Source organism: Strix aluco, chromosome 10 (assembly GCF_031877795.1).
Source record: "Strix aluco isolate bStrAlu1 chromosome 10, bStrAlu1.hap1, whole genome shotgun sequence".
Taxonomy (NCBI): domain Eukaryota; kingdom Metazoa; phylum Chordata; class Aves; order Strigiformes; family Strigidae; genus Strix; species Strix aluco.
The window spans coordinates 19,411,108-19,426,196 of NC_133940.1; the positions used below are offsets into that span (position 1 = coordinate 19,411,108).

Genomic DNA, 15,089 nt, shown 5'->3' on the forward strand with positions numbered 1-15,089 from the left:
AGCATAGAGGCTATAGGTTCAAAATCAGCAGATGACAAGAGCAGTCCTTAGTGGTCCCCTTCAGCTAATGTAAGAGATTGAAGTGTTAATAGTCCCTAAAACAGCGTAACTTAAAAAAAAAAAATTTTCAGCTAATGAATTTTTCCTTTTCCTTTCACCCCCACCTCCCCAAGTAAGACACTTCCACATTATCTTATTTCTAAATGTGGTTTCAGAATTGTAGGATGCTTGCAGGGGTTTCATCCAGTTTTCAAAATCAACTATCTTACCAAATTGCCAAGGAAAAGCTGAGAGACTGAAACTCATAAGTGTAATATTAAAGTTCAGTAATTTAATTCTTATGGCTTCCACTATCTTGCTCAAGTATGAACTAATAATAGAAAATATACATAGTGGGGTTTCAAGCTGTAACTATAAGCTACCTTTATAAACACACAACTAGAACAACCCCTTTAGGACATGATATGCAGTATTTTGCAACTGCAGGCAACCACTTCATAATCTTAACTTAAGATTTGTTAGTGTGAAGTCAATACTTATGTTTGTGATTCCAAACAATTACTGTCCAAATCTAGATAGGAAGGGCTAATTTTAGGTAGAATTGTTAAAGTATTATTAGCCTTCCATTTTAATCTTGAGATGTAAATTAGGTTTACATAAAGAGATATGCATATGAGATTCCAACTACCCTAACCTGTAATTATTATAAAATGTAAATAAATTTCATCTCCAGAAATATTAACAATAACTAGTTCCTGCAATTTCCATGATCTAATGTGCTACCTACTAGCATGCATAGCACTATAATGCATATATATGCAATATTAATTAGCAAACATAATTGAACTGTTAATTCATAGGTGAGGACATCTTCATTATTAATAAAGACCCCATGTTTCACAAAAAGATTCGTAGCCATTTGACGTAATTGCTGCAAATCTCAGACACAGGAAGTTTTCCAAATTTTAAACATGCAGGTAAAAACATTGGCCTCCAAGCTAGTTTCAGAAATTACTTTAAGTAACCAGAATGTGCTTAAATTCCACCACCCCACCCTCCCCCAGTTTTGACTGCAATCACTATGTAAGGACAAATTTGGAGTTTGCGGATGAAAAATAATTTTCATAAAATTCTTGTCCAAAAAAAAAGTTTTGTTTCTTTTTTAAAAAAAGTATTTGCCCCCACCTTCTTTGGTACATAGACTATGTAGAGCAGTTTCTGAAACTCACACATTACTCTGACAGCACTGAGGTGCTTTGTTCAAACCCATGGGTACAGAAGGTCAGCTATGGAAACATATTCAAAACAAATTCACCATTCAACAGCATACACGGGTTTGAAACCATGAGATTTTATGCACACAGACATAACAACAGATTGTAGGAACAAGGGTATATCTCAATATCTTCGGCTTCTAAGGTAGCAACCCAATACTCAGACATCTGAAAAAATTAAATGTGGATGTTCTACAGCATGCAAGAATTGAGTCATTTTTGAACCAGAATTATCTCTAGTTCATAAAACAAAGCCAGAGCGTAATTTAAATAAAGTTTTACAGGGTGTACATTTGAAAAGTGCTCTCCAAACTATCTTTGGCATCCAACAATGTAGCACAGGAGCGAAGTAGTTGCTAGCTCATGACCCAAAACATTTTTATTCACCTTCTTCTAGGGTGTTTTAGGTTTGGGTTTATTTAGTGCATTTTAGTTTTAATACAAACACACCAAGGAAAGTCTAACACAATTTCAAAGGACAGCCAGTCTCTAAATTTGTACACGTCTTTCTAAGAACAAATGTAAAATAATGTGGGTAGAACTTGTAAGCATGAGTGGAAAGGAACTGCAGACTCAACTAGTATGAATCTGGCTATTTGCTCTTGAAAGGCCTTCCTGAAATGTCAGATCAGATAGCCATTTTACGAAGAGGCTTTTAAATTACTTTTTCTAAACTCAGAAGAAAATAGAAGATGTAAACATCAGTTAAAATCATTAGGAAAAGAAACATACAAGTAAACCAACTTTCTTGGCTGTTTGGAGTGGGCTTTTTACCATGTTTGCCACATACACCATGCTACTTATTTCTCTACAGTCAGCATACTTCGTAAGTTTTACAAATGAAGGCAAAGACCTTGACCGTGATTCATTTATTCCATGAATGGCAGTGATACTGTAAGCATTCTTCTGAACAGGCCATCTTACAGACAACTTCCCAAGCTTTGTCCTCAGAGGTCCTCTATAGCACAAGATACCTTGATACAACTGCACAGCCAATACAGAGGCTACAATATATTTCAAAATACTTGCAATACTTAAAAGTAGGCATTCAACATACCAGGTGTGGCTATAAGCAGTTATTTCCCCTACCTGATTTTCAATACATAATGGACAGTTGTCCAATACCTATATCACAAATATAAGCTCAACAGCTCACAACTTGCTGCTCTTCTGCAGAAAAGATTTTCACTATTTCTCCTCCACATTTGCCATTACATATGTGCAGGAACTTGCATATGGGAATCAGACATTAAAAATGCCAACCTTCCACACTATAAAAATCCACAAGAAAATAAATGTTACTGTTCTAGTCTCAAACAATAACTTGGCCACGTATGACTCCACGAGAATAAACTTAAAGATAACCACATTATATTATTCCTATACTGGTTTTTTCTTTATATCTAAGCAACAATATGGTTGTGTTTGGGGGGTTGTTTTTTGGTTGGTTTGTTTTTTTGTTGGTTTTGGTGTTTTGGTTTGTTTTTTGTTTTTTTTTTTTTGTTTTTTTTTTTACACTTCTGTTTTAAATACACCACCTTTTTTTACCTACAGCTTAATAGTGTAGGAAGGCAGAGTACCTCTCCCATCATGCAGAAAGTGACATTCAGGAGCTGTTTTGGCAGAAGTTACAATGCAAGTCAGCAATGAGACCTGGCAACTGCACGCTGATCCCCTGAATCCCAGCCTTGTAGCATTCACCAAGAGGGAAAGAGCACTCCTGGAGCAACCAGAAGTTACGAGTTTGTCATTGGCTTTGCACCAGTTTCAGCATTTATCTTCACGTAACAAGAGAAAGCCATCTTTCTAAGACAAAGTGAAAATGCAACAGCTTCTACGCACTGTGTTTATAGCATTACACAGAGAAACAGCAAAACCCAAGCACTATATCATATACAACGAGAGTGATTTAAAACTACTCTGCAAAGAAATTTTAAACTATTCAGAATATAACTTTTATCCGGGGGGGTGTAAAGTGAATATTCAGAAATAACTCTGCCATTCACACCCAGAACAGACGGGTAACATGCTTTATATCCAACCAAATCCCCAGCAAAAACACAGTACATACACCTGTCTTGTTTGGACACTTACCAAAGGCATTATTTACATTCATTAACATAGGTCTGGTGAGCACTATAATTAATTAGATAATAATGAATGTAAACATATCGATTTTTTTTTTTTTACTTTAAGTACAGTACATCACAATTAAGCATACTACCAAAGAAGAAAGCTAATTCATTTTCTAATTAATTTTACTGTTCTGATCAATAGAAATCATTAAACAAGAAGTGCAGAAGTAGCATTTTTAAGCAGAGTTAAAAACAAAAGTTGGAGGAGACGGCTAAAACTACAATAATATGTAGCGATAATTCACAAGCTGCTCTAAGGATATTAACACCACTTTCAATGCATACACTTGGTCTGGAGGGGGTTGAACATTATAGTGTTAATAACAAGGGAATGCTGGAGTTTAACGTGAAATGAATATTAACATTGCAATAGCAAGGCAGAGGAGCTGCCTGACTCTTTCTGCAGCCTCTGGGAAGCAGCGGCTCGCAGTTCAGAGAAAGGCACCGGAGGTTAATTACTTGCTATCACAAAATAAGCTGTCAGTCAGAATTTTCTTTCTAACCTTATGTTGATTCTTTCAAGTACAGCATATTTTTTTCTCTGCTATAAACGTGCTTTTCTCATGACTCCAAGTTAATCCTCCAAGTACTTCCAAGTGGTATTTTTATAGTGATGAAATATGGAGTGTGCACTACATGGAGATTAATGATATATCTTTATTTACTAACTTCCTGACAATTTTCAAGGAAGATACATTTCTTGGCTTGTTACCGTTATAAAAAAAGATGTAAGTTTTCTTTCTGTAGATGACTGCCCACTAGATTCTCTTCCATTTGTTTTCTCTCTAAAGGTATTCTTTTAAATCTTGTTCACCTACTAAAAGGTACCTGAACACCCTCTTTAACAATCTGTGTAATTAGCAATTACTTTAGAACTAGAAAGACCACTGTAAGCCAAATGTTGAGCTATAAAAAAAAATAATACAACAATAGTTCAAGAGTCTTGCAGAGCTAGCAGAAAGCTACACTGACTTTTCCGGGTTTGGTTTGGGGGATTTTAGTTTGTTTGGGTTTTAAGCGTTTTTTCACATCACAGGCAGAGGAGAACCATAGCTAAGCACCACCCTAGTGGAGAAAATAGAGTTCAGATTGGAACAATTCAGTAGTATTATTTACTATTTCATGGATTTGAAAGATACAAGTTCAGTAGCTTTTAAATATTAACAGGTATATAACCCCCTAAATCTTGTCAGAACACAGGACAAAATATGGTGGGGTAGCAACAAGAATGGTTAACTTCTGTTAATGAAAAAAAGATTGGAAAACATCTCAATGGGTCTTCATGAGTTTCTAGGGTTAATTGCTAGCCCCGGCACATAAAGAAGTAGCACAAGTAAATATCTTGACTGGCTCAAACATTAAGGAGCTTAGTATTCCAGGAGAATACTAAAAAAGTAATTTGAAAACACACAGACTGACCAAAGTATTTACAGGACTTCTGTCTACTACTGCTCCCAATTCTGTCTCAAATCTCTACAGATTACTTGCAGTGAATTATGGAAACTCTGAACTGACTTTAAAGGCGAAACTGAAATACGCATACAGCAGGAGAACCACTAACCCTGTGACCAGGATGGGATGCAAGACCCTGCAGTTTGACCCAGAATCTGAACCTTACTCAATCCTTAGCTGAAGGCTTGTTGACAAACACAGGTGCCCACATAGAATCACAGAATGGTTTGCATTGAAAGGAACCTTAAAGATCATGTAGTTCCACCCCCCTTCCACTAGACCAGGTTGCTCCAAGCCCTGTCCAACCTGGCCTTGAACACTTCCAGGGAGGGAGCAGCCACAAATTCTCTCAGCAACCTGTTCCGATATCTCATCATCTCTAGCATAATTGCTATTTGTATGTTCCTTCAAAATATGCTTTAAGCACTGGAACTTTCCAGTAAACACTGACAAATACTTTTTAACTGGCTGGAGTTACAACATGATTCACAGAGGCGAACTGCTTTCTCAAGCATTTAACAAATATTAACCTGTTAAAACAGTTCAGAGGCATCCAGGTGACCCATGATAAGCAAGGATCTGAAGAAACTATGACAAGTTTTACTCTCAACTAGAACATTCAAATTATGGAGCTGCCATTTTGTACAGAGCTCAGTGGCAGGAATGATCTAAAACAATATTCTGTTATGATGTTTTCTTCAGAAGTAGTTGAACTCACTCTGGTGCAACAGAAACAAGGCAACTATGAATATTATTGGGGATTTGTTCATTTATACCAGTAAACCATTGATCTGTTTGAAACTGTCAGAGCATAGTGTGCAGTCTTTGAAAACTAAGTAAGGAGATCAGCCTACAGCTACAGATATTTTAGAGTGCATGTTCTCTGATTTATTTAAAACCCACAGTCTTTACATAACTCAGTAAAAGCCTGCCAAAGCCATATTGGCCAGACAGTGAATTCTTAATTTGGTGAAGCTCAATAGCTTGTTTTTGAAAGGATTATAACCTTATTTTCTCTGTCAAATTACTGTCCAATGAACCATGACTGGAAGTGTTCTGGTCACTGGTAAATGGCATCTTCAGCAATCACTCCTGGCATGTGCCGGTGCTCTGGTATTTATGAGCAAACAAAGAACCAGACTTCAATTTTATATTAAGATATTCTTACTACAAGATAAACCTTTACTATTTTATGATCTATCAAAAAAATCTGGTATATTACAGGGCCATTCTATACTTGCGGCTATGCATGTATTTTGCTGATGAACCTCTTAATGAAAAGGCCAGTGAAATACAGTGAAACTTTCATTTACACTTAGATATAGAGTAATTCTTTACTTTGTATGCATAATCTGCCAACAAGTATTTTAGTATGCCTAGTCTGCCAAAAAATAATTTAAGTATTGACTAGCTTACTGTCTTCCTATTATGAACAGATGTTCCAGCTTCGTGAGTAATGAATTTAGGAATTCCCCAACAAATTACATGGCCACCTAGGAGCTCAATAAGCATAACTGATATGGCAGCACTGTATGAAAGAAAAGCTTATAATGCTTCTATGAAGAAATTCAAATATTAATATCATGCAGATGAACAAATTACACAATCATGGTATTTCACATTTCTTCCATTCTGTATCTCTACCCATACAATTTCAGAAAATCCTTTTTTCTGGCAAAGAGTTACTTTTCCACATGTCCTCCCCTAAAATAACATCTCATCTTTTTATTACTATTTTCTAGCAGGAGTTTCTAACAACTCCTTTGTGGTATCCATAACCGAGTAAAACTAGACAGTTTTAGAATTTGTTAATTTTTTATTACAAAAATACAACAAAAGTTTGTATAGGAAATGCAACTTTACATTTTAAAATAGACATATGACTCCAGCTAGAAGAAAAAACAAACGCAAAAGGTCATTTTTGTTCCAACAGGTTGACAGAGAAAGTTAAGGTAACTCCTCTTAACTAACCAACATGTTCAGCAAACTTCAGTTCTTGCTTTGAGGGCATACAGGTACCGACAGAGGCTGCTGCTAAAGATCTGAAAGCACGATGAACACGAGAACAGCACTGGAAGGCAGGACCTAAATCACTTGTGTATACCACAAAGGTGATACGCACAAGGAATCATGCCTTTTTTTCCTTTATTATGGCCGATAGCCCCATGCTATCAGCTTCAGATGTCACTGTTTTTACCAAACAGTTTAAAGGCTGTATTTTTAACACATGAACCGATAACATAACTAGAAACACTTTGCATTTATCAAGTTTGCAAACCTTTACCTCAAGTGAATTAACACCGCATTTTAACTGCCCACCTTGGGCAATGCTCTGATGTTTATATTTTAATATCTCACTTTTTACACCTGACCTTGTTTATAGATTAGAAAGACAGTAGTAACAGCAGAACATCTAAACATTTGTTTAGTAACTTGATACTGAGCTCTTCTAAATCTCTACTTCAGGAGAAAAGCATAAAATAAACCTTACTGTTTCTTAAGTTATAAAACAAAGGGGTGTTCCTATATCCATTTTTCACCTTTCCGCTAAACTAAGAGTGTTCTCTAGAAGCAGAGCAAACCAGTGAGAAGTAGCATTTTGCTTTCACAAGGCTCTGGCCAAGGGCAGCAAGAGATGAAGATACAAGCCTTCCAAGTCCCCAAAATCAGAGAAGGACAAATATCGTTTCTGTACACACGCTGATGGGCAGCAAGCAGAGGCAGGTAGCTTGCCAGCTTTAACTGCTGTTCGGACACAGTTACAGCATGAGATGCTCATTGCAATGACCAGCTTAAGAAGGTGACTAAAGGGGAAATAAGTCCCGAAGCAATGTAGCCTGAGCACCTCTGCAAGCACAATCACCAAAGGTAGCAAGGCCATGAGATGAACAACATATACAAACTGACTCAAAGGACAGGGACACCGAACATTGTTCAACCATGGGCAGGCTCAAGGTAACCTACTTCAGCTACTCCAGAAGCAAAGTTTTGGAGACTAAAGGCTTAACATTTATGCACTAATGTTTGGGGGTTTTTTTAATCCAGTCAAGTCTCATTGGACTTCAACACACAATCACCATCTTGACAAAAAGTTTCTGACCAGGCAAGTCCATGATGTCAACAGAATGATGACTACTACTAGAAACACTCAAATTATTGAACACACAATCACTGTTCCAAAGGCCAATGGATCTGAGTGGAAAGGACAACACAGATGTGAGGATATTCCCAGCATCACTTGAACCTTTTTGTTATCACTTCCTAGCAAGGCCACACTATGACCAAAGCCAGAACAAAATTAGGTCCCACAAAGCCAGCAGAAGAGGACTGAGCAACACCATCAACCATTTCCGTAGGATTTCCCAAGGATACACAGACAGAAAACATGCTCCTCAAAATTCCTTCTTAAACAACTAAACTATCAGAGGTCTCAAGCTGTTTGCAGCTTAATTACAGCCCGCTGGTTAATTCAAATTTGTTTTCCACAGAAACAAAGCAATATTTGGCTCAGTCATTGCTATAAAGCTTTTGTTCCTAACAGTATTTAGTCTCTCTGGGAGCCTTAGTATCACATCCACATTTATCTATTTGACAAAGGGTTTACATTCATTGAGCCATTTGTAGCTTAAATTTGCAGACTGAGATTGTTTAATGATGCTAAATTAGAAACGGTTCTCTAATGACTTTTTGCCAAAGTTGGTGTTCGTCTATTGATTCCTACTATTAAAAACAGAAAAAGCAAAGCAAATACACATGCTTTGTATCCCTTCTACAGAAGCAGAACTACTTTATTTCCTTGACACTCAAAAAGGTAAAATACAACAGTCACTCAGAGGTTTCACAGTTTAGGCTGGACTGGCACTGTACATCCTATTCTCTGACCTTTGTATTTGGTCTTCAGCGTTCAAAAGGCAAGTCATAATTTTTGCTAGGCAGCTTAGTACTTCCTATGCATTACAGAGCACTTAAGAAAAATATTTTGCACGCACCAGCAGATTACAGTTCTACCTGATGTGTCTTTAAAGTTACTTTTCATACATATAGAAATTGTTAAGTTTGCAGAATGATTCCTTAAAGACAAAAATCTATATATGTCTCAGGTGACACCTGCACATTCAAGATTTGGTCATAGAACATATATCCCACTGTATTCCTGTAACAGAATTAGGAACCTCCTATCCTCTCCAAAGTGTTGGCTTTTTTTTTTTCCCCTTATGTAGCATACAGAATAATTTTGATAGCTTAAAAGCCAGCAAAGGAAGGAACAAGATTCTGACTTTAGGGTTTGGTAATTAACTCCTGCTCTTTCTGCTGCCTAGGTCTTGTTCTACCATTCCTCTTGCTTTGTCACTTCTCACAGTTGTTTTAGCATTCCTTTATTACAGTCTCCTGCGGAGAATGTAGGGGGGGCATTAATTACTTTAAATAATTTTTCCCCTACGTAATAAAGAGTTTAAGCATGTCAGGCAACAGGTGTGGGTGATTTGTCCATCCCATGAAAAAAATACATTTTTGCAACTTAGATATTGCAACAATCTCAGTCACTGCTGGACAAAATATTACAGCAATAATATAGATGTGCACTTCTACTTTAATGTTATAGCTACACATTATTACACTACAATTCCCACTATTACCATTTAGAACAAGTGACTATTATTTTAAAACACCAATATTCACCAAGTACTTTATGAAAATCCATAGGTATCCCCATCCAAGCTTCAACAGAAAATACTGCATAACGCTAGAAAAGCCAGTGGGTAGAAAGTGATTGCACAACAAGATTTTTCCACAATAACAAGGAAATAATGGCAAAAAAGACAAACTGGCAGAATTGACATTCTGACAGAATAGGCTGAGTAACGTATTCAAGACAATTCAATAAAGATGCTTTAGCATGTCACAACATAATGTCAATACTGCAATATCATGCTACATAAGGAAGAGAATGTAATTTTGAGGACCTGTAAACCACAGCATCAGCTATAAAGGTCTACCTAGAAAAAACACTAGCACTGAGAAACTTCATGACAGCCAGGTTTCGATTTTTTTCCTTGTTTTTGCCAGTTTATTACTGCAATGAAATGTCACATTTTAAACAGAATAAGCTACTGAAATGCCTATTATTTAAAATGCAAAAGTAAGATCAACAAGAACATATGAGAACTCTATACACAAAATTGCTGGGATTAAAAGCAGTCTTCTATTTATAATACATAAACCCCTTCTATTCCCCACCCACGCAATTCATCTGTTTGCATGGATGGTCAGATTACTTTAAAAAACATCGGGGGTGACCTGCACATTAACTTTCAACATGTTGAAATTTTAAATATCTAGGAAGTAATTACTTAAAATGGAAATGTTGCCAAAGACAGGCAAGTCTGTTTTGGTGTGAATACCATGCAGTCTGTCAAATGCTCAAGAGCCCAACAAAAGGCTTTATTTACTAGAAATGACCAATGAAGACAGTAGAGACACATAGGGTGGTATCACAGAGGAGAACTAATACAGATGGTCTGATGAATTAAGCATACACACCTTTTCCCATTGAAGTATGTATCACTGTATAGCATAAATTCAAAGAGCTCATTGTAGAGCAAATCAGAGATTTGAAATAAGACACAAAAGCATTAACTACATAACCTATATAAGCAGCTAAAACTAATGCTAATTACTCCAGAGTATTAACAATTTATTCTACTTTTCTGCACAGTAACTGATTTCCATTACCACAAAGCATTTCCTATCGGACAAATTTCGCAACTACATGACTCAGGATATACAGAGTGTGTTGCAAACCCTTTGATAGCAATACATTTGGAATATCACATTTATTTCTCCTAACATTAGTCAGTTATTTATGAACACACATGCAAAAGATAGTTTCATTTAAAGTTTCAACACACTATTCCATGTAAAAGGATAGAAGGCACTACATTTACAAGCAGATTATTCTGCATCAAGAATTTTTTAAATTTTATTTCTTTTTAAACATGGCATGTTGGAGACTAAAAACATTTAACTGAACATTTAACTTTACAGAAACAGCTAACTCTCACATGACATAGGCTTATAGAATAATCCTTTATCATAGTATTTTTGAAAATAGTATTTTTGCATCATTGAATACTTTGCAGATGTCCACCATAGTACTTTAATCTCCAGAGTTTCCACAAACATTTCATCTGTTCATGCTAATGGAAGACGTGCACAACTTTGGAAAAAAATATAAATGACATTGCTAGTGTGAAAAAGAAAGAATTCTCTTAGTTCTTAATGTACGAGACGACATGACCCATGAACAATCATTGGGACGTATATTCCTTTACACTTCAAAGCTGTTCTATACAACCAAATTCTGGACTGTTCTCACCCTCGCTGAAGCAGTGCTTCAATTCTTCTGCTTATGTCAGTCACTGGGGTTTTTTTTTGTTTTTAACATGTGGCTGTCAATACACATGCCAAAAAATACCACTTTTCCAAGGCAGTATTATTCACTTTGTCCTCTCCTCTGATGCACTTGCTGAAACTGCTCACCTGCCCACATAATGTATTAAGTCACCTAGGTCTGTCCCCACATAGTTAACATAATCGCAAATATTAATATGATTTCACTAGCACAGCATAAACTTGCTGTTAACAGATTTTATACTCATTTTGACAAAAGGAATCCATATTCTAAACCCCAACACCGTAAGTGTCATGAAAGAAAATGTAAAGCAGCTTGACAAAGGCATGTGCATGCACACATATCTGCACATTCCTAACTTGTGCACTAAGCCAGGCTGCGTTACATATATTGATCACATGTCAGTGCTCCAATTCTAACACTATCTAATTTTCCCTGGGCAATGTCACTGGACCTCTCCATCAACCAGTTCCACCAGAAGCCAGAAGATGTCTGCATTCCCCTTCAGAGGGACCCTTCACCTTCCATATAACATGAAAAATTACCTCTTGCAGACAGAATATCCTGAAAATATCCCTAAAAAATAACTGGTGGTAAACAAAACCACTAGCCAAGAGGCAGCAATTCACTGCTGCTCCTTCCCATTGCCAGGAAAGCAGTACCACACCCAGCAAAACTAGCAGACTTCCCAGTAACAGAACCCCATCCTCACCTACAAAGCCATCAGCTCAACTTCAGGAGGTCCTTTACTTCCTATATTACCCGGCCACAAGTTTCCCACAGCAGAGAATGCTCTGGGACAAGCTCTTTGTACTCATTCCCCACCTTGGGAACTGCCACAAACTTTTCAAGCAGAGAGTGCAGCTAAACTGCCCCAGCTGAGCAGCTTGCAGTCAAGTTAACTGTTTTACAGTGGTACTTGGTACGTAGATGCCTGCTTCATCCAAGAAGCCAAACATGCTCGTAATCGCCAGTCTCGGCATTTTAATACAAGGAAACAAAGCAGACTTCAGGTATCGGGTAGACAGACAAAAAAACCCCACTAATAAAATCTATGTGTCCTGACAACAGTTTAACCTCTGGATAAGTTGCTTCTGAATCACAGGCAGGATGAAGCTTTTAAAGTTAAGGTCAACTTTACTTGAAAAACCTGAAAAAACGGAATTTCAGGTACAAAAAATATTTCACCTTTAAGACCTCTCTACATTCCAAATTATACTACAAACCTATTTTATAAGATTAAGATGTCAAGTATTAAAGGGATTAAAAGCTCAATTACACCCTTGTATAGTCTAGATCCAAAATACCAGCTACAGAAGTGTTCATCTGTGAATTAAAGTTTTATGGTCATTTATTTTACATCACTATATGTTCCATTTCACACGCCACTTATTACTGAATCTTTTACTCAAAACACAAGCCTTTTGCCAGCAGAGTACTACTTATGAAAGAAAACTTCTAAATATGAATGTGAAAAACATCAGATTGTAAAACATCAGCAAATTTACTGTAATCTCTGCAATGAAGATAATGAATACCATCACCTATTTTACTGGTCAACCTAAATTACAAGACTGTTTTTATCAGTTGATACACACTGCCTAATCAAATAGGTGCCATTTTGTAATGTTTCTCATTCTTTATAATAAAGTATATGAATAATTTAACCTTACATTTAAGAGTCCTGCTAATGTCAGGACTGTGTGCCAGTGAAGAAACATCTCCATAAACACCAGGACACACTGAGTCATAAAAAGATGATTAAGGCTGCTGATCACATATTTCTCATGCTCTAGATAAGCTTAGCATCATATAGTTAAGCACGATCACTAAACCTGTTCACATACATTCAACACACTGAGATAATCACCTACATGATCCCCATCATAAAAGCCAGAGCATACACAGAGCTAGATTAGCCATTTAAAGGCAACACACAAAAGAAATGCTCAGTTTCAGCAGCAGATAGATCAGACTAGCCTGCTTCTGATTTTTCTTGCATTTAATAAGTACTACAGTTTAAAAAACAAAAGCATAACATACAATGCTAAAGCTTCCCTGAAATAGGTTCAAAAGCCTCACAACTCTTTTTTTATCATGACACACTCTTTGTATTTAGTCATATTTTTTAAAAACTCAGAATAAATAGCAATTTATTGGAAATAGCTTATCTTCTGGTAACCTTAAGCACATTTGATGCATCCAGTGAGTGAAAAAGATGAAGCACTTCCATGAAAATTAACCTTAAATTGGAGCATGCACAGCACAGGTTCTACACAGCCAGGTTAGCTCCTTAAACCCCAGCCTTTCTGACTGAGAACAATAGTGACCACGCATACAGTGTTGTATTGTTTCAGCTCCACTGCTTCTCAAGGCAATTCTCAGCAACAACCAAAAAAGACGACATTTAGAGGACCTGTAAATACCTATTTCTTACAGCACGTCCTCCCTACAGTAGCTGAAGCAAAAGCCTATCTGCAAGAAGACAATACAAGCTTAAAAGTACTAATATTGTGGGTATTAGGCTGGAATACTACTGAAAAGTAATAGTCTTTATAGTAATTTTCAGATAGGGAAGTCATCTACATTGCTACTTGTGCATTTTAAAGCAACTCTTACTCATTTTGAAAGAGCTGCTTCCTTAAACAAAGGCAGAAGCAATTCAGTACCCTATGTTCAGTTTTATTTCACAGAAGGAAAAAAGCCACCTGTATATGCTAACACAGAACTCACACCAACAAAAGGTGAACAAAAGCTCCATCAAGATTTGGCAAGACAAAGGCATATTACTTCCATGTGTATTAAAATACTCTTTTATGTGAAGCTACTTTACATGGACATACTGCATAACTATATAAGTATTCAGATATGAACGATTTATATTTATGTTTTAAGTTTTTACTGTAACTTTGTAAAAAGACATTCAATCTGTATTAAGGCTAAGACTTAATAAAACAAGACCAAAGCAGGACGATTTCTCTTATATGAGAAGTTACACGAACAAAAGTGCAGTACAATACAGCAGGTGATTTCATATTTCATTTCCAAGTGTAAGTCAGGGGGAGGAAATGTTAGCATATACATTAAAAAGAAAACCTGCCTCAAAGCTTAACTTGTCAATTCAAGAGCATCTCTACAAATTAACAGTAACACAAACTTTTCAAATGAACATATACAGTATTATTACGAATATGGCTTATTCTGCACAATTTCTCTACGTTTCAACAAAGAGGGAAAGACTCGACACAACATCCATCATGAAACATCCAGGATAAAATCTGGGGGGTCTACATAGAAAACAAGGTAAAATTCTGAGTGCCAATGTCATTTCATATATAACAGGGTATTTTGCCACAGGGTAGTCTCACAAAAGCAATCCCACCTTATTATCCTCATTTCTCTCACTTACATGTATGCTGGAGAAAGTGGCGATGACCTGGATGTTTTAAGCACAGGAACTGGGAATTTCCAGATAGCAGGAGAGCTCGTTTTCCATTTCAATGGCATGTTGTCACCACGGTACTACAATAACAGTAAACAGCGTTTCCATAACAGACTACCAACTAGGACTTCCATTCCACACACTACTGACACAGCAGTGGCTGCTGCTAAGAACGAGGAAATGATTCTGCCAATGCCCTTAAACCGATGCTTCCAATCTGTAAAACAGGGCTGCAAGGCATCTCCTTTTAAATCCTGCTGTCCCCTAAAGCAATATGATGATTCTATCCTTCTAACTCAACAATAGTGCCACCTCGTTAGGGAAGCGCTGACTGCAGTATATGTTTAAAAAAAAAAAGAGACTGCACTGTGCAC

At 36.7% G+C, this 15,089-nt stretch overlaps 1 protein-coding gene across 9 annotated transcripts in view; it reads right to left on the bottom strand.

Annotated features, from left to right (window-relative positions):
• KLHL13 (kelch like family member 13) overlaps nt 1–15,089 on the bottom strand; it is a 90,290-nt gene that overhangs the window by 27,307 nt on the left and 47,894 nt on the right. Inside the window, exon 2 of one of the 9 annotated variants that reach the window (XM_074834659.1) lies at nt 14,683–14,795. The exons of 7 other annotated variants lie outside the window; for them this stretch is intronic. In XM_074834659.1, coding sequence (XP_074690760.1) covers nt 14,683–14,780 — 98 coding nt within the window. In that variant the 5' untranslated portion in view covers nt 14,781–14,795. Of the gene's footprint in view, nt 1–14,682; nt 14,983–15,089 lie in introns of those variants that run through there. One more of the 9 variants, XM_074834658.1, reaches the window with a different exon arrangement.